A 20,210-nucleotide genomic window follows, 5' to 3' on the forward strand; every position below is an offset into this window, starting at 1 on the left:
GTTGAAAGTGTTCTGGAAATCTAGGAATGTGGAATAAACTTGAGATCCCCTGTCGATGGCATTCATTACTTCATGTGGATAAAAAGCCAGTTGTATTTCACAAGAACAATATTTTCTGAATTCTGCTGGCTATATGTCAATGGATGGTTTTTCTTGGGGTATTTAATAATGTTCAAACACAGTATATGTTCCAAGATCTTATTGCAAATTTATGTCAGTGATATGGGTCTGTAATTCAGCAGTTTACTCCTATTTCCTTTCTTGAGTATTGACATGACCTGTGAAACTCTCCTGTCTTGAGGTAAGAATCTTTCATCGAGCGAGTGGTTGTATACGATTGCCAAAAAAATCTGTTATTTCTTTAGCAGACTCTGAAAGGAATGTAAGTGGTATACTATCTGGAGCAGAAGACTTGCATTTATTAAGTGAAAAGCTGCTTTGTGACACCGAGGGTCTCTACTTCCAAGTTACTCGTGTATGAAGTCATTCTCAATTTGAATTTTAGAATATTTACTGCACCTTCTTTGGTTAAAGGACATCGGAAAACCATATGTTGTATCTCCACTTTAGTGTCATAGTTGTCAGTAACATTATAATTGCTAATCACATAGTGAAAGTACTGATTTTCTTGCTGCTGATATACTTTCATACAGTCAGAATCTCAGTTGTGTTTTTAAAATTTTAATCAATTTAGATTGAACCAGGTATTTGTTTTCTGGGGCATCTACTGAATCTTTATTTTGTTGCAGCAAGAGGGCAATAGTCAATTATCAATTGGTCTCCCATCTTATTTTGTCTGCCAAGGGGATGAAAGTTTTACATTAAGTTTTAACTTTCTGCATATTTTTAGTTCGGGGGTTCTGTATTTACAAGGAAGAAGTGATAACCCAACCACATTTTCATGACCTGTTGTGTTAGTCTTTTTGTGTATTAATGCATCAGTATTGTAAAAGTGTATTTTAAGTCAAATGCAGTGTTAATAGTTTTAACTTTCTTGCTTGTGAGTGAGGTTGGTAAACAGCATATGAAGTTTTGATTAATTTTTCATGTTTCAGTGTTGCAGTCAAATATTTTAAACATAGCTATTCTCATCTTGAAAGTTGATTTGAATGCCACACTATTTTACAAGGGCTGGTCCTGTTGTCATTACCTTCTGACCTTTGAACTTATTACCTCAGCAACCCTGAAGTGGCATGTTACGCTAGGCGAACAATGTGCTGCTGACATGAAGGCATTTTACAAAAACAGTGACAGCTACATTGCCGTGCAGCACGTATTTCATGTTCATTACAATATTGCCTGTCGTGCCCCAGTCCTATCGGCAGTTGCAGTCAAAGTGTGAGTACAGAACTTTGAGTAAATGGATGATACAGTGTAAAAGAGGGGTGCAATTGCAAAATGTATGTGAACACAGAAGAATATTGCAAGATTGGAAAAAACCTTCAGCCAAAGTCCTATGTGTTCTGCTCGCAAGCGTGTGCTGGAAATTGACACATTGGATTGCAATGTTGAACAAGGAACTGCAACACCACCCGTACAAAATTCGGATAGTAAAAACTGAAAACGGTTTCTGGTATTGGTCGCTATCCAGTCGGCCACACTTTCAAATACGCATGCCGCCAGTCACGCCGCTGCATTTCCTATAGCTGCCACCGTGGCATGAGGGTGATGCCATGAATGATTACACCACTGCCAGTGAGATGCCGGAGCTGCAGTGGCAGGCGTACTTAGTTCGAACATTTTGTGTGTTTGTCAGTTGAATAACATTTACAGACTTTGAGTGGCCAGGACTCGACATCTTCTGAATAGACATTGTATTGAACAAACATCATGCAAGGAAGACATAAGAGGTCGTCCTCCCATAGAGAATATGGTTTTGCTGGCAACTGCTGGAACTCATGAGTCCAGTCCTGTGTAACAACCTGATAATGTGCAACGGGGCCAACTTTTATGTGTCAGGCTGTGTTAACAAGCAAAGCTTTAGATACTGGTCACATGAAAATCCTGAAATGCTTTATGAAACACCACTTCACAGCCAGTAAGTGATAGTGTGGTGCAGCATATCATCATTTGGAATAATAGGCCATCCTTATACTAATTTTTTTATTTAATTATTTTTTAAGACTGTTGCAACAATGCTGGTACTGTGAATAGAGAATGTTATGTTCACATGTTGAACCATTTACCAGTGTGACAGGTTGCTGATCTTCCTGTAACTGCAAACACATTCTTCCAACAAGACGGGGCCACGTGCCATACCTCGCGGCATGCCACCAAATTGCATCAGAATATCTTTCCTTGTCATTCCATCTCCAAGATCAGGGACATTTCCTGGCCTCCAGGATTCCCTGACCTTTCAGTGTGTGATTTCTTGCTTTGGGCTCATTTTAAATCTCAGATCTTCTAGTGTGACAAACCATCACACACTACCTAACAACTGAAAGATCAAATTTTTGAAAAAAATAATCAAATTCCAGTATCAATTCTGCAAGCTGTGACGTCTAACTTCCATATAAAACCTGACGTGTGTGTGAAGGAAAATGGTGGCTACCCACTTAATGTCATTATAAATTGGAGGCATTATAAATTTGTGTTGTATACCTTTTATATCACTGAATAAATTTGTATCATTGTTGGAGGTTTCAGAATCACCCATTTCACAGCCACACCTATTATTAATCAGCCATTGCCAGAGGTGAAAGAACCTGTAGGAAAAACTGGTGTTCCCAGTCACACAAGAGAAGGCAGTGCTAGGCCTTTGTGCATGTTATGTCCGCTACAAATAAGTAACTGTCATGTAGCTCCCAGCCTTTCAATTTGATGCCACTTTGGTTACTTCTGCTTGATTTTGTTGTGCCTATTTTTGGATCACCTTCTCATTTGGTCTTACAAAACTGACTCAATGCTGTAGTAGATTTTTTCATCGTAGAAAAATCTGAAGTGGAAGTGAGGTCTCGTTCCTCCTCATCTATAGACTGCAGAGTCAGCCTTTTCTTTCCGTAATGTCTCGCTGCAGTAATAATTGTATTTGAATCATCCTGAACCAATAATAAATTATGCAATGTATCCAACACAGTGACTATTTTAATATTAGTGGAAATATAGAAGAAGTTCACAGTGAGTCATGTAAAACATACTGATGCAGGTGTATAACTGCGGCAAGATGGTGATTCTTGACAAGCTGTTGCCGAAGCTGCAGCAGCAGGAGTCAAGAGTTCTAATCTTCAGCCAGATGACTCGAATGCTGGACATCCTTGAAGATTATTGCCTTTGGAGAGGATACATGGTGAGTGAAGTTTCTTCAGGTAATAATTATGATTAAGATTTTGTGGCACTTGAAACATATTCATATTGCTACTGTAAATTCACAATAATAAAAGAAATCTAAAGAACAAAATAAAAAATATAAGCTTTAGAGATAGTTAAGAGCGTGGCAAAAGGCAGCAATCACAATATACTTTCTTTGGTTTCTGTTGAAGCCATAATTGCATGTTGCTTTTTAAGGAATAAAAGTATTGAACAACTGGGCAAAGTAGATACAACCAGAGGGTGTACACAGTACACATAAGCTCTCTCAGTTTGTTATAACTTATCTTCTTTTTGTTCTAAGTTTGTTTGAGAGATTGAATGCATGGGGATTTTCCTGCAGTGTGGTCAAATTGTCTTACATGATGCATGGAATTCACTTCGTTGGAATTTTTTTCACTTTTGTGCGTTTTGAGTTGTAGTGTAACTGACTTGTTGCCCTTGTAAATCATGCGACTTTGAATTGAACTAGTGTACTGTTTACTTATGTGCAGCACTTCTTCCTTACACTATTTTGTTTTATATCAGCACATCCACTGCAAGCCACTTTACACCACATCACAGAGTGTACTTCATATCAACAAGTTTTCTGTCATTCCATTCACATATTTGTCAATAGAACACTGACTGACTTCATGCCTCTGTCCATACCCTAATCTTTGTTGTCTTATGCCCTTGCTATCTGTATAAGATAAATGTGCTGGCAGAAAACTGTCCAACAGTTTTCCTCAGATACCGAATTCCAGATATTTTTTTTTATTATTTATTTTTTTCCCCCCAAGAATAGTGTCTCATTTCTTCCATAGTTTCTCACTTAAATTCTCCAGTCATCCTTCTTACACTTTCATATTGGTTATATCCATCTAGCACTGTGTGCCTTATTAGATTTCTGCTGGCATGTCTGCTTAATAAATACTGAAGGAGTACTGTAGAATACTCCTGAATATTTAAATAATGTGACAAGCTCCAGGAAGTTTAACAATAACCTTATAACTTGATACTGTTTGGTTCTTGATGTGTGAGGTAACTAGCAATAAACTCGTCAAACATTCTCTTCACTTTCTTATCATTCTATGGAAAAAAGGCAGAAAATCACCATACTTTCCATGCGTGCATTAGCATTGATCTGATATTGTTTCTTTTATAGGGATATACAGAGGGCATTCAGTAAGTAATGCAACAAATTTCTTTTTCTTTTCTTCTTGGCCAATTTTGGTTGAAAATTTTTCAATTTCTCATGGGCCGTCGTGAATTTTCCCACATCAGCCCTTATGGTTTCATGAAGTTCTGATAGATGATGGTGTCTGTAAAGCAGGTGGGTTTCAAGCAGAAAACCAGAGCATCGCAAATATTCGTAGGCACTTGTAGAATGTCTATGGAGACCTGGCAGTGAACAAAAGTATGGTGAGTCATTCAGCAAGGCATCCATCATCATCACAAAAAGGTCACACGTACGTGTCCGATCTCCTACATGCCAACTGGCTGCACACAGCTGTGACCTTTGCAATATTGGAACATGCAGACACTCACATCCAGGATGATTGATGGATCACAATCAAACAACTCGCTGCTTGACTGGACGTCTGTTGGCAATGTAAAAACACTCGTCCACCAGTTGGGGTACTCGAAGGTGTGTGCTCATTGGGTTCCTCGGCATCTAACAGAAGACCATAACAAGCAACCAAAGACCACCTGTGCAGAATTGCTTACGCGTTACGGGTATGATTATGACAAATTTTTACTGTCACAGTGATGAAACATAGGTTCATCACTTCAAACCGGAAACAAAATGGCAGTCCATGGAGTGGCATAACACCACCTCTTCTCTTAAGAAAAAGTTCAAGGCCTCAACCTCAGCCAGTAACTTCATATTGGTGGACTTCTGGGACTCTGAAAGAATTGTTCTGTTTAATGTCTTCCCTCATGGAGCAACATTCATCTCCGAAGTGTATTGTGCTACCCGCAGGAAATTGAAGAAGTGGCTTCAGCATGTTCGTCGTCACAAAAATGCAAATAAGCTTCTCCTGACAACGCAAGGCCTTGTGCAAGTCTGCGGACCCGAAAGCTCACAAAATTCATTGGACTGTTATTCCTCATCCACCTTACAATGTGGATCTCACACCTTCCGACTCCAACTATTTGGCCGAATGAAGAATGCCCTCTGCAGGCAGTGAGTGGTATGTGGAAGATGGGTAGAGTATTGATGCACCAAGGCACTGGCTCCAGCGGTACCATGTGGGCACACACTCCATTCCAGTAGGGTGGCATAAGGCCGCTGCATTGATCAGAGCTTATCTTGAAAAATAAAGAGTTTTGTAGACAAAAGAATGAGGAATAATATGGTGTATCGGAATCCTGAATAAAACTAACCTGCTGTCAGAGGAAAAAAATGTGTTGCATGATGTATTGAACACCCCTCGTAGGTACTATCTGTTCTGTAAGTTTCATTGAGAAAAAAGACTGAATATCTGATTTTTAGAATTTTTACACAGTTGTTTGAACTTTGTGCACCCTTTAACTTGAACTGTTTCAAAGGTGGTGGTGGTGGTGGTGGTGGTGCAAGTAGAGCACAAGTCCTGTGCCTTGTGTTCATATGGAATGTCTTCAACATCAAATTTAACTCACAGAGTTAACGAATGTTTAAGGGAAACTGAATAGAAATTTCCCTATGTTGTGGCACATTCAATAATGATGACTATTGCTACAAATTATGTATCAATGTGTTAAAACAGCATACAGCCATGGCTACTTCATTCGTACTGCAAGTTATTCGACAGTTAAGGTTGGTGGGAATACAAAATACACACACAAACCGAGCGATCTGGCACAATGGTTAGTGCTCTGTCCTTGCATTCGAGAGGACGACAGTTCAGTTCCCAATCCAGATTTAGGTTTCCTGTGATTTCCCTAAGTCATTCCAGGCAAATGGGTTCCTTTGAAAGGACATGGCTGATTTCCTTCCCCACCTGTTCGTAATCAGAGCTTGTACTCCATGTTGTCTAATGACTTCATTGTTGACAGTATGTTAAACCCTTTCTTCTTTCCTCTTCTTACCCTTCCCCACCTGAATGTGTGTGCCCCAGTTCATCTTAAACTCATTTTTATTTTTTCTGGATTTGTTGAATAAAACATCAGTCCCAGCTTGGGAAAGAGAAGACTGATCGCATTCAACGGCTAAAGGCGTTGATATTTTGAAAAACTGTATTATTCATGTACAGAAATTCTTCTGATTTTGGTGTCAGAAATTTTAATGTCTTGATGGAATTTCACTTGTGGTATGTGTGTGAATCCTGACAAGAAAACATATGTTGTAAGGAGAGTAGAAGGAATCCACCTGTCCTTTTACATCTTTAGTAATCAATTATGGTTATTTAATAGGAAGTTCAAATAGCCATGGGAAAGATGGCTGTTGCCTAAAATTGATCACTTTGACACTAAATCACATCCAGTTTTTCCTTCTGTTATAAGAAATAAAAATTAATGCCATGACACTCATTTTATGTTAGACAGATCTTGCGAAGTCAGTTTGTCACTTGTATACTGACTCAATATAAAATTGAGTACCATTCCCTAGTAGCAATTATTATTATTATTATTATTATTATTATTATTATTAGTGACCTTTTGCATTTTGTTATGTGGTAAGACTGATATTACCATCTTAATTATTTGTTACCAATAATTCTTGAAACTATTTGTAGTATTGCAGGCTTGATGGACAGACCCCACACGAAGATCGTCAGAGGCAGATAAATGAGTACAATGCCCCTGGCAGTGAGAAATTCATCTTTATGTTGTCTACCCGAGCTGGTGGTCTGGGTATTAACTTAGCAACAGCAGATGTGGTAATCATTTATGACTCAGACTGGAACCCTCAGATGGATCTCCAGGCCATGGTAAGTGAAATCATAGAAAGTTCTTTTATTGAATATTTGATGGCCCCATCTCTTCAAATGTTAGTATAGGATAATTATGTCATTTCTTGAACAGTCATTTGTTTATTGTGTGAACCAGCTGGAGCAAATTAATCAATTTTTGTAAAAGATTTTGACTCTTTTGATTGAGTGTAATTGTAATTTGAATTCTGGCACGTCATTGCAATTACTTGCTTTGACAATCTCAGTATTTATCTTTAAAGGATTAAAAAGCGAACGAAAGAAAAAGCAAAAGTAGGTACATATTTCTTGCCTGATTGCTAGAGGGACATCCTCCAACATTTCCGGTACTACTTCATGGACTAAAGTATCTTGTTTGGGTGAAAGGGATGTTTACGATTTGGTGTAGATTCCATTGGTAAGATTTCATGCATTGGGGGAATTCATTGGCTGATAGGTCTTGTACCTGCTGAGACTTAAGTGGATGCATACTAGTTTCATACAGAATGTTCCATGCATTGGCATAGGAGGAATTTAGTTCCTTGACTATGGATCATGTGCTGGTGATGTTGTCCACAGTTCTCTGTGACACAAGTCTACTAGTATCCCGTTGGTCTGTTCTAAGGGATCCTGTTTCATTACGACAGCCATCAAGTCTTTGAAATGTGACACAATTTGTTAACCTCCTCCTGGAAATTTTTCTGCATACAGGCTTCTTGCTGCTGGCCGTTGCATATTGGTTCTCCTTGAACGTGATTGTTTATCCAGGGATGTGGCCGCTGTTAGCAGTGATTAAAACATAGTCTTCCAAACAGTAAGATGTAATTGTATTGCACATCAGATTGGAATGTCAACGCTTTGCATATGAGGCAATCAAAACAGCTATCAACGTTGACATAAGGGAAGTTGAGCATCAAACCCTTAAAGGATCCCTAGTGGAGAGGTGGTGTACCCCTACGTCACATAGCAAAAGTGTTCCTTTTTTTTTCTCTCTCTCTCGTAATAACTCTACAAACTTAAATATTCAGTAGTTTTACACCTTATATATTCTTCAGAATACTAACACAGCTCCTCCCCCCATGAATCATGGACTGGACCTTGCCGTTGGTGGGGAGGCTTGCGTGCCTCAGCGATACAGATGGCCGTGCCGTAGGTGCAACCACAACGGAGGGGTATCTGTTGAGAGGCCCCTGAAGAGGGGCAGCAGCCTTTTCAGTAGTTGCAGGGGCAACAGTCTGGATGATTGACTGATCTGGCCTTGTAACACTAACCAAAATGGCCTTGCTGTGCTGGTACTGCGAACGGCTGAAAGCAAGGGGAAACTACAGCCGTAATTTTTCCCGAGGGCATGCAGCTTTACTGTATGGTTAAATGATGATTGGGTCCTCTTGGGTAAAATATTCCAGAGGTAAAATAGTCCCCCATTCAGATCTCCGGGCAGGGACTACTCAAGAGGACATCATTATCAGGAGAAAGAAAACTGGTGTTCTATGGATCGGAGTGTGGAGTGTCAGATCTCTTAATCGGGCAGGCAGGTTAGAAAATTTAAAAAGGGAAATGGATAGGTTAAAGTTAGATATAGTGGGCATTAGTTAAGTTCGGTGGCAGGGGGAACAAGACATTTGGTCAGGTGAATACAGGGTTATAAATACAAAATCAAATAGGCGTAATGCAGGAGTAGGTTTAATAATGAATAAAAAAGATTGGTGTGCAGGTAAGCTATTACAAACAGCATAGTGAATACATTATTGAGGCCAAGATAGACACAGAGCCCACGCCTACTACAATAGTACAAGTTTATATGCCAACTAACTCTGCAGATGACGAAGAGATTGATGAAATGTATGATGAGATAAAAGAAATTATTCAGGTAGTGAAGGGAGACGAAAATTTAATAGTCGTGGGTGACTGGAAATTCGAGAGTAGGAAAAGGGAGAGAAGGAAACATAGTAGGTGAGTATGGATTGGGGTAAGAAATGAAAGAGGAAGCCGTCTGGTAGAATTTTGCACAGGACATAACTTAATCATAATTAACACTTGGTTCAAGAAGCATAAAAGGTTGTATACATGGAATAATCGTGGAGATACTAGAAGGTATCAGATAGGTTATATAATGGTAAGACAGAGATTCAGGAACCAGGTTTTAAATTGTAAGACATTTCCAGGGGCAGATGTGGACTCTGACCACAATCTATTGGTTATGAACTGTAGATTAAAACTGAAGAAACTGCAAAAAGGTGGTAATTTTAGGAGATGGGACCTGGATAAACTGACAGAACCAGAGTTTGCACAGAGTTTCAGGGAGAGCCTAAGGGAACAATTGTCAGGAATGGGGGAAAGAAATACAGTAGAAGAAGAATGGGATAGCTCTGAGGGTTGAAGTAGTGAAGGCAGCAGAGGATCAAGTAGGTAAAAAGACGAGGGCTAGTAGAAATCCTTGGGTAACAGAAGAAATATTGAATTTAATTGATGAAAGGAGAAAATATAAAAATGCAGTAAATGAAGCAGGCCAAAAGGAATACAAACATCTCAAAAATGAGATCGACAGGAAGTGCAAAATGACTAAGTAGGGATGGCTAGAGGACAAATGTAAGGATGTAGAGACTTATCTCACAAGGGGTAAGATAGATACTGCCTACAGGAAAACTAAAGAGACTTTTGGAGAAAAGAGACCCACTTGTATGAATATCAAGAGCTCAGATGGAAACCCAGTTCTAAGCAAAGAAGGGAAAGCAGAAAGATGGAAGGAGTATATAGAGGCTCTATACAAGGGCGATGTACTTGAGGACAATATTATGGAAATGGAAGAGGATGTAGATGAAGATGAAATGGGAGATACGATACTGCGTGAAGAGTTTGACAGAGCACTGAAAGACCTGAGTCGAAACAAGGCCCCGGGAGTAGACAACATTCCATTAGAACTACTGACGGCCTTGGGAGAGCCAGTCATGACAAAACTCTACCGTCTGGTGAGCAAGATGTATGAGACAGGCGAAATACCCTCAGAGTTCAAGAAGAATATAATAAATCCAATCCCAAAGAAAGCAGGTGTTGACAGATGTTAAAATTACCGAACTATCAGTTTAATAAGTCACAGCTGCAAAATATTAAAGTGAATTCTTTACAGGTGAATGGAAAAACTGGTAGAAGCCGAACTCGGGGAAGATCAGTTTGGATTCCGCAGAAATGTTGGAACACGTGAGGCAATATTGACCTTACGACATATCTTAGAAGAAAGATTAAGGAAAGGCAAACCTACGTTTCTAGCAATTGTAGACTTAAAGAAAGCTTTTGACAATGTTGACTGGAATACTCTCTTTCAAATTCTAAAGGTGGCAGGGGTAAAATACAGGGAGCGAAAGGCTATTTACAATTTGTACAGAAACCAGACGGCAGTTATAAGAGTCGAGGGACACAAAAGGGAAGCAGTGGTTGGAAAGGGAGTGAGACAGGGTTGTAGCCTCTCCCCAATGTTATTCAATCTGTATATTGAGCAAGCAGTAAAGGAAACAAAAGAAAAATTCGGAGTAGGTATTAAAATCCATGGAGAAGAAATAAAAACTTTGAGGTCGCCAATGACATTGTAATTCTGTCAGAGACAGCAAAGGATTTGGAAGAAAAGTTGAACGGAACATGGACAGTGTCTTGAAAGGAGGATATAAGATGAACATCAACAAAAGCAAAACGAGGATAATGGAATGTAGTCGAATTAATTCGGGTGATGCTGAGGGAATTAGATTAGGAAATGAGACACTTAAAGTAGTAAAGGAGTTTTGCTATTTGGGGAGCAAAATAACTGATGATGGTCGAAGTAGAGAGGATATAAAATGTAGACCGGCAATGGCAAGGAAAGTGTTTCTGAAGAAGAGAAATTTGTTAACGTCGAGTATAGATTTAAGAGTCAGGAAGCCGTTTCTGAAAGTATTTGTATGGAGTGTAGCCATGTATGGAAGTGAAACATGGATGATAAATAGTTTGGCCAAGAAGAGAATAGAAGCTTTCGAAATATGGTGCTACAGAAGAATGCTGAAGATTAGATGGATAGATCACATATTCTTGAGTGAAAAGACTTTGTTTCACAAAGCAAAAGCACCCAGCGCACGTTAGTCATCGATTATTCATATGACTTTGAAACGCATTCCTGTCGTTTTTTGAACATATTCTAAGTTGATTTCTGAATGTATCGTAAGTTGATTTGGGAATGCTTGCATAGTATACATGATGTCTCTGTCAGGGGAATCCTCGTCGCATATAGAAACAAACTTCCTTACAGACAAAAGGGGCTCTATGAGCTGAGCGGAGTAAGGCCGTACGGATGAATGCCAACTGTTGTCTGATTGTGTGGTTGATTGGATTTGTGAATGATGAGCAATGTTATAATTACTAGCGAATTCCATAGATTCAGACTACAGGAGTGGAAATAAACAAATAACAGGTAAGAAAGATTATGTATTACCTTCTCGGTGTATCCAAGAAAATGAAAGTTTGACAGAAAATTTTTGGCCGGATCACTATACTAGTAAGGGTGAGTTGTACAGTCCCTGGCTAGCAGCCACTTGTAAGTTCTATTCCAGAAGAAGCGCAGAAAAAGCTTTGTGCGAACATGTAACAACGGCTAACTGGAGAATAGTCATGGGATAACTAAACCGGTGATTCTGGCAGAGTTAGTGAAGTTAACCTGCGGATAAGCTTCGACATCGACAGGAATAGTTACAGAATTAGTGATAACAAGACTCAAACAATGGAAAATCCAGGATGGAATGTAACAATACCAGAGAAGGAAAGTTGCTCCTCGCCATATAGAGGAGATGATGAGTCGCGATAGGCACAACAAAAAGATTCACACAATTGAAGCTTTCGGCCATTAAGGCCTTTGTCAGCAGTAGACAAACATACACACACACGTAAACGCAACTTGCACACACATCTGCAGTCTCAGAGAGCTGAAACCACACAGCTCTCTGAGACTGCAGATGTGTGTGCAAGTTGTGTTTCCGCGAGTGAGAGAGAGAGAGAGAGAGAGAGTGTGTGTGTGTGTGTGTGTGTGTGTGTGTGTGTGTGTGTGTGTGTGTGTGTCTACTACTGACAAAGGCCTTATTGGCCAAAAGCTTCAATTGTGTGAATCTATTTGTTGTGCCTATCACGACTCTGCATCTCCGCTATATGGTGAGTAGCAACTTTCCTTCTCTGGTATTGATAACAAGAGTGCTCGTTAGAACGAGGAAGGAGAAGAAACGGGGACATCACACAAATTATGGAACAATATGACGATTCCAAGTTTGTATAAAAATTTCGTAGTGCTACTTTTCGGTCTCATGCTTGAACAACTGGAGCATATGAATGAAGTGTGAAACTGTTTCCTAACATAAAGCTTTCTGCTTGTAGTAGGCCTAACAGGAGAGGCAGCGCAGGACATTTTAATTTCCACTGTCCTGACATGGTTTGATGGCATCCATTACAAAATATACACGTTTCAATTCCACAGAACAAAGTACAGTGACATACGATAGAAGAATGCTGTGTGAGGAGGCAAGGCATTACACTTTGGCACACTTATGACCAAATAATATGTGTTACATTTCCTCGAACACATATGTTTTGTGCATCAGACATCTTCAGAAAGATGTGCGCTACAAAATGAACATTCGAACATCCCCCCTCCCATCTTAAACGCTCAAGGGAGCAAGGGAGTAGCGGGGTATTGCCCCGGTTCGGAAAATATCGTAGATCCGGGGCTGATGCGCAGGGAAGTCTGAGTTACAGTGGGCAAGTGGGTAGTCCACACGTGACCCGTGTTTACATTTAGCGATTCTGCTGCTTCCTCTTCATTTACTGCTCTCACGTCAAATGAAAACAAAACATATTTCTTTGGCTGGGAGCTATCAAGTGAATTAAAATATATTCACGTATTTACGGAAGGCTAAAATGCGTTGTTAGTTGCAGACTTTATTTTATTTCCACCTTTCTGACAGTGAAGCATTAGTTGCCTTGCAGAACAATGAAGTTATTTCTGTCAATTTGCTAAAGAAATTTTCTTTTATTAATCTTTTCCACTGAGTCAGACAATATATTTGAAACAAAGTGTTTAATTCCACACACTGTTTGTTTCATTTCATGTACACGTTTTCAGCTTATAGCACATATGGCATTATGCCATAATAAAGACCCAAACATGAAATAACACAGTACTGGTACTCCAAGAAAATTTACATCCCGAAAATCACATTGAAAACTTAATATGAGGTCGTGGCCTACTTCACTGGGAATCTGTACATACGAATGTGCACTTTAAATGTGCACATTTTAGTATGGGTCACGAAATTCCGATGCTCTTGGAGTATCCTCTGACGTCTTGTTTCTTTTATGACTTAATGTAAGATCTTTTAATGTTTTACACGTATGAACATATGAGCTGCCTACGACATTGTAGCTGCGCAAGCGCGGTGAAGCCTGTCATTTGGCGCTCTCTGGCAACTGCAGAAACGAACCTATTTCTAGCAGGTTGTGGGAAAATATTCCGAATGGTGATTTGAAAAGTGTTACCATCAAAGTATCATTCTGGCAGTTACACCAGAACTATGTGCGAGAATGTACGATGAATTTCTTAAATCACAGAGCGTTTCACTCTCATTTAAAAAATCAACTCTCTGAATACGAGCCATTTAGATGAATTTCGAGCCCAGAAGGTCAGAAATTTATATCGTTATTAAAAATTTTACTGGCACATTTGTGTGATATATCTTAAATTGTAATACGTGCATAAAAGATCAACATTATATGTGAAAGCTTTGCATTTCGTGTAGCAACACTACATATATTAATTTAAACCATTAACTTTTTCTGTTTGTGTGTTCACACTACTTAACAGTGATGTTGCTATTGGCTGACTACATCAAGTGTCCTAAACTCTGAATACCCACTGTCATCGGCTGGCGAGACCATGTGACATCAGCAGCTATGACTGGCGTACAAAAGCGCATCGCAATATCGATTTGAATGCTTCAGAAAGTAACATGCGATGTTTGGTGGAATTCGAATTTATACTTTCGTAATATGAAAATATGCAGCGTACATGTTGCTGCACATCAAAGATCATTCCATAACGCATTTTTTTTTCCTTGTGTTTAGTTTTCATTTGCGCCGGGAAATTCTACGCCCGTGTATAAAACCATAATCATTCAAACGACTGATAAGTTATAAAACCATAATCATTCAAACGACTGATAAGTTACACAGTTCCGAGAGAAAATATACTGTCAGTTAACAGGGAAAAAGTATGTTTTCACCCGGGAGAAAGTGTATTTTCAATCGGGAAATCTGGGAATTTTTTTTCCTTGTCCGTGTATACACCCTGTAGTAAGACTATACAGTGCTTCATAACAACAGATTGCCTCCGATGAGCGTGACGTCACAACTGTTTACATAACATTTGTTTGAGCAGTTGTGAGCGGGCTCATGCGCATGCACAGTGACTCGTGTATGAGTAGTACCTTCACCTGCTTCTGGTTGCTGAAGTGTGACTGTTAGCTGTATAAGCAGTAGCAGCAAGCAGCCAGATGCTACCTGTGAAATTATTACTGGCGCACCCAAGCTGCCAGATTCATGCACGCGTACCAAGCCCAGATCTAGGGGCCCTGGTGGGGGGTGGAGGGGCAAACTGGGATGTCTGCCCCGGGTGGTAATTTCAGGGGGGGCGGGGGCAAATTCATATTCTTGAGGGGGGAAAAAAACCTTGTTTCACAAAGCGTGTAGCATCCCAGCGCACATTGGTCTATGGAATATTCATATGATTTTGAAATGCATCACTGTTGATTTCTTAACATTTTTGAACGTATTCCAAGTTGATTTCTGAATGAATCATAAGTTGATTTTTGAATGCATGCATAGTGTATGTGATGTCTCTGCCAGAGGAATATTGGTCGCATCTAGAAATAAACTTCCCTGCAGACAAAAGGGGACAGGCCTATACGAGCTGAGCAGAATAAAAAGAAAGATTACATATTATCTACTCGGTGTATCCAAGGAAATGAAATTTTGACTGGAAAGTTTTGGCCAGATTGCTGCACGTACTAGTTTACAGTCCCCAGCTAGCAGCCGCTTAAGTTCAATTCTGGGAGTAGTGCGGAAAACATGTTGTACGGACACGTAATAATGCCTAACCAGAGAATAATCGCAGGATAACTAAACCGGTGATTGTGGCAGGGTTAGTGAAGCTAACCAGATTAATCTTAACACTGGCAGGAATAGTTACGGAATTAGTGATGACAAGATTGTTCGTTGGAACAAGGAAGGAGAAGAAATGGGGACGTCACACAAATTATGGAAGAATATGACAATTCCAAATTGACACAAAAATTTTGTACTACAATTTTTCGATCTCATGCTTGAGAAGCTGGAGTGTATGAATGAAATGTGAAACTATTTCCTAACATAAAGCTTTTTGCTATTAGTAGGCCTAATAGGCATCTGATATTGGTACTTAGTGAATTACATTCTGAATTACATTCTGACCCTTTGTGCCTAAACAGTCTCGTTTATTTGGTGTGTGTTACAACTGCTGCAATATTAGACAGGTCTATTTTGTTTCATCTAGCAGACAGTAACAAAATAGATGTAATCAGATCGAGAAATCACACCAGTCTTCCGTACTATTTGTATTTATTTATTTATTTATTTATTCTTTCTTTAAGAGGGGCAGCCCGACTGGGAGCACAAAAGGCACCACAGTACATTTTAATTCCCACCATCGTGAATATAGTTTGATGACATCCATTACCAATTAATACACGTTTGAATTCCACAGAGCGAAATACACTGACATGCGATAGAAGAATGCTGTGTGAAGAGGCATGGCACTGCACTTTGGTACGCTGACCAAATATCATGTCTTACGTTTCCTCAAACGTGTGTTTTGTGTATTAGACTGTTCAGAAAGATGTGCACTACAATATGAGCATTTTTTGAAAAGTCAAGTTTTTAATTTTTTGGCATTCTATCTCAAAATGCTTCAGGCAGGGGGTTCGGAAATACCGTAGATCCAGGGGAGATGCGCGGAGCAGTCTGAATTGTAGTGGGGAGGTGGGTAGTCTCCACATGACCCATGTTTACGTTTAGTGTTTTTGCCTTTTCCTCTTCATTTAATGCTCTCACATCAAATGAAAACAAAACAGATTTCTATCAAGTGAATTAAAATACATTCACATAATTACAGAGGGCTAAAATGTTATTAGTTTCAGATCTTATTTTATTTCCACATTTCTGACAGTCAAGCATTAACCGTTTTGCAGAACAATTAATTTATTTGGCTTTTATTAATCTTTTTGACTGAGACAGTCAATTTATTTGAAACAAAGTGTTTTATTCCTCGCTACTGACTAGTTTCAACTGTTCGTTGCATTTCAAGTACACATTTTCATGTTCTAACACATATGGCATTATGCCATAAGAAACAAACATGAGATAATACAGTACTGGTAGTCCAAGAAAACTTACACTGAAAAGCTTAATGTCAGGTCAAGGCATATTGTAATATGGTTAATGAAATTCCGATGCTCTTGGAGTATCCTCTGATGTCTTGTTTCTTTTATGACACAATGTAAGATCTTTAAATGTATTACACGTACGAAAATACGGGCTTCCTATGTCATCGTAGCTGTGCAAGGATGGTGACACCTGTTATCTGGTGGTCTCTGGCAACTGCTGAAACTGATTTCTTAAATCATAGAGCGTTTGACTCTCATTTAAAAATCAACTCTTTGAGAATGAGCTATTTAGAAGAATTTCGAGCCCAGAAGATTACATTTGTGTGATGTATCTTAAACTGTAACATGTGCAAAAAGAGATCATCATCATATGTGAAAGCTTAGCTTCTCATGGAGCTTCTTAATCCATCGGCAGTGAAGAGCAGGCGTGGTAATTACGATGATAAATAATCACTCGCATTCCCGTCACTTACTATGAATACTTTTATTCTCGCAGCGCATACACAATGCTTGTAACATAGAGCACGTACTACAGAGAACTGATCTGGTAAAGATACAGTTGTTCTTGTTGCCGTAGGGTAGCGATATTATTGTGGGGTGAGCCAGTGGTTCTTCGTCCCGACAAATCTTACAGACCAATATTATATGTGAAAGCTTTGCTTTTCTTGTATCAACACTGTGTATATTAATTTAAATCATTAACTTTTCCTATTTGTGTGTTTGCACCACTTAACAGCGATGTTCCTGTTGGCTGACTACATCACGTTCGTATACTATGAATATCCGCTGTCATTGGGTGGTGAGATCATGTCACATGAGCTGTGACTGGCTTACAACAGCGCGTCGCAATCTCGATTTCAATGCTTCGAAACGTAATGTGTGGTGTTTGGTGGAATTCGGATTTATACTTTCGTAATACGAAAATATGCAATGTAAATGTTGGTGCACATCAAAGATCTTTCCAAAACGTCCCCCCCCCCCCCCCCCCCCCCCCCCCCCCCCCCCCCCCTCCTGAGTTTCGTTTTCTATAGTGCCAAGAAGTTCTATGCTGGTGTATAAGACCATAGCTATCAAAGGATTTATAACTTTTACGGTTCTGAGGGAAAGTATACTGCTACTTAACACGGAAAAAGAGTATTTTCACCCGGGAGAAAATTTATGTTTAACCAGGATATCCGGGAATTTTTTTTCCTTGCCCACGTATAGACCCTGATTTTACACATTGGTCCAGACTGTTAGCTGCAACCTTTGTAAATTCATCTTTAAAAACTGCATTAATTTTGATGAACTCTGACTTTATTTCTATATTTAGGTTTGTTTCTCGTGAACACACATTGCTTTTAATGTGGATAAAAAATAATGAGTGGTTATAAGGGCTGTGCACGCTGCACATTTTATGTGGTCGAGCTTCAGTGATTGCATGAGGAAGGATGTTTGGAGAGGAATGCTGAACTAGAGTTCGTCATTTCCGTGCATTTAGTAGCTTAGTGAGAGGTGAACACTGCTTCTGCACTGCTCATCATAATTAAATAATGTAAACAGGTAGATAAAAAATCTACTCACCAAGCAGTATTACAAGCTTTCAGAGCCAGTGGCTTCTCCTCCTGGCAGAAGAGTTGAAGGGGAAGAATAAGGGTGAAGGAAAAGGACTGGAGAGGTTTAGAGAAAGAGGTACAGTTCAGAAAAGTCAACCCAGAACCCTGGGTCAAGGGAGACTTACTGGACGGGATGAGAAGGCAAGACTTTTCTTCTCATTTTTCTCATCCCGTCCGGTAAGTCTCCCCTGACCCAGGGTTCTGGGTGACTTTTCTGAACTGTACCCCTTTCTCTAACCCTCTCCTGTTCTTTTCCTTCACCCTTCTTCTTCCCCTTCAACTCTTCTGCGAGGAGGAGGAGCCATTGGCTCCGAAAGCTTGTAATAGGTAAATGCTTTTTTGTGTGTGTTCCCCTGCTGCTGTTTGGTGATTAGATTTTTTTATGTATCCTTTTGTATTATATTATCAATAACTGATTATTTTAATCATAATTAAAGTTACTCATGAAAGAAAATGCCAAAATTTGATACCATTTGTATTTGGAGAAAGGAACTTTTCATGACCCTGCATAAGGCATTAATGTAAAGAGAAGTGGCATCCCCCAACCAGTACAGTAACGCAGAGCATCATGGCTATTGGTGAACTTGTGGAAGATGGGCAGCGCCTAACGGTACTTGAAATCTCTTCATAAATCCCAAATCAGTTATAAGATTGTCCATTCACTCATTCAGAATGGAGATTCTGAAAGTGTCTGCTCATTGTATTTCGAAGGTGCAGAATGAGGAACAGAAAACTGTGCAAGTTGTAGTTTCTCACGCACTTCTCGTGAGGTACAAGGAAGAAGTCAGTGCTTTTAAATGCTATTTTGTCAGAAATCATCATGTGTAATGAGAGTTGAGTCCATCTATTACTCTCCCAAATTGCCTATACGGAGGAGTGGTGGTGAGGTGGCACAGGTGAAAACTGAGATGTAGTTTTCACCTGGTGGACACAGTGCTCTAGGACTGCGGAGGCTATCTACTGCTTGATTTGTTGCAAGAAAGTCGAATCATAAGTATACGCTCTTCTTATCTCTAAAGTTTGGGCTGTCTGTCACTCAAAGAGGTAACGCACCCAGACCACAAATGTGTCCTGAGAACATTTTTTGGGTGATACATGTTGGATTGTCCTTCAACATCCAATCTAAAGTGCAGACTTGTCTCAGTGTGGTTTCCACATGTTAGGGACAACCAGGGAAGCAATTGATGACATATGGCAAAATTGTATCAGTAATATGGCTTGTTGTGCAGAAAACTGCCAAAATAATAAATTTGGAAAAGTAAAAATTTTATTACAAGAGGCTCATTTATATTTGATCCATCCTCTTACTAACATTTCCACTTTTATTAAAGAAAAAAAGTCTCAGTGGTGTTTGGTAGTTCCCGAGTTCCAAGGAATGACAGGATCCATTTCACCTTGTGTATGTCTCCCTTGTCTACATTTGTAGAAAATCCCAAAAATGTAAAGAAATTGAAGGGTTTTGGCAGAATGTAAAAGATTATAAGGTATGTTTTTAATGCAGCTGACAGTAGCAAATGACAGGGATATTATTTGTTTTTAGTCAAAAGTCATTTTTGCTGGATTTGCATATGTGATCAGTGAAAAACCATTTCCATTAGGACCGAGCACATCGTATCGGCCAGCAGAAACAGGTGCGAGTCTTCAGGTTCATCACTGAGAACACAGTTGAGGAGAAAATTGTGGAGAGAGCTGAAATCAAACTGAGGCTCGACAAGCTGGTCATCCAGCAGGGTAAGCCATTTTCAGTTTTTATGCAGTTAGTCTTTCATATTTTGTGTGCAGGTTTTAGTTAATTCTGATTTCATGTGGTTTGATTGTTAGTATTGCAAAACATGTGAATAAATTAATGTAAGTATTTTAAAAGAATGACAGTTTCATTCCTTTCTCAGGTCTGCACAACATCTAAGAATTAATGTTCTCCATACACAAATGGTTCACATTTGTGATACGGA

The 20,210-nt window shown here is 39.4% G+C and overlaps 1 protein-coding gene across 1 annotated transcript in view; it reads left to right on the forward strand.

The window, feature by feature from the left end:
- LOC126175096 (chromatin-remodeling complex ATPase chain Iswi) overlaps positions 1–20,210 on the forward strand; it is a 130,538-nt gene that overhangs the window by 59,246 nt on the left and 51,082 nt on the right. Inside the window, exons 10-12 of the mRNA XM_049921639.1 lie at positions 3,146–3,286; positions 7,008–7,202; positions 19,857–19,989. Of these exons, the coding sequence (XP_049777596.1) occupies positions 3,146–3,286; positions 7,008–7,202; positions 19,857–19,989 (469 nt within the window). The remainder of the gene's footprint in view (positions 1–3,145; positions 3,287–7,007; positions 7,203–19,856; positions 19,990–20,210) is intronic.

Source organism: Schistocerca cancellata, chromosome 3 (assembly GCF_023864275.1).
Source record: "Schistocerca cancellata isolate TAMUIC-IGC-003103 chromosome 3, iqSchCanc2.1, whole genome shotgun sequence".
Classification (NCBI taxonomy): domain Eukaryota; kingdom Metazoa; phylum Arthropoda; class Insecta; order Orthoptera; family Acrididae; genus Schistocerca; species Schistocerca cancellata.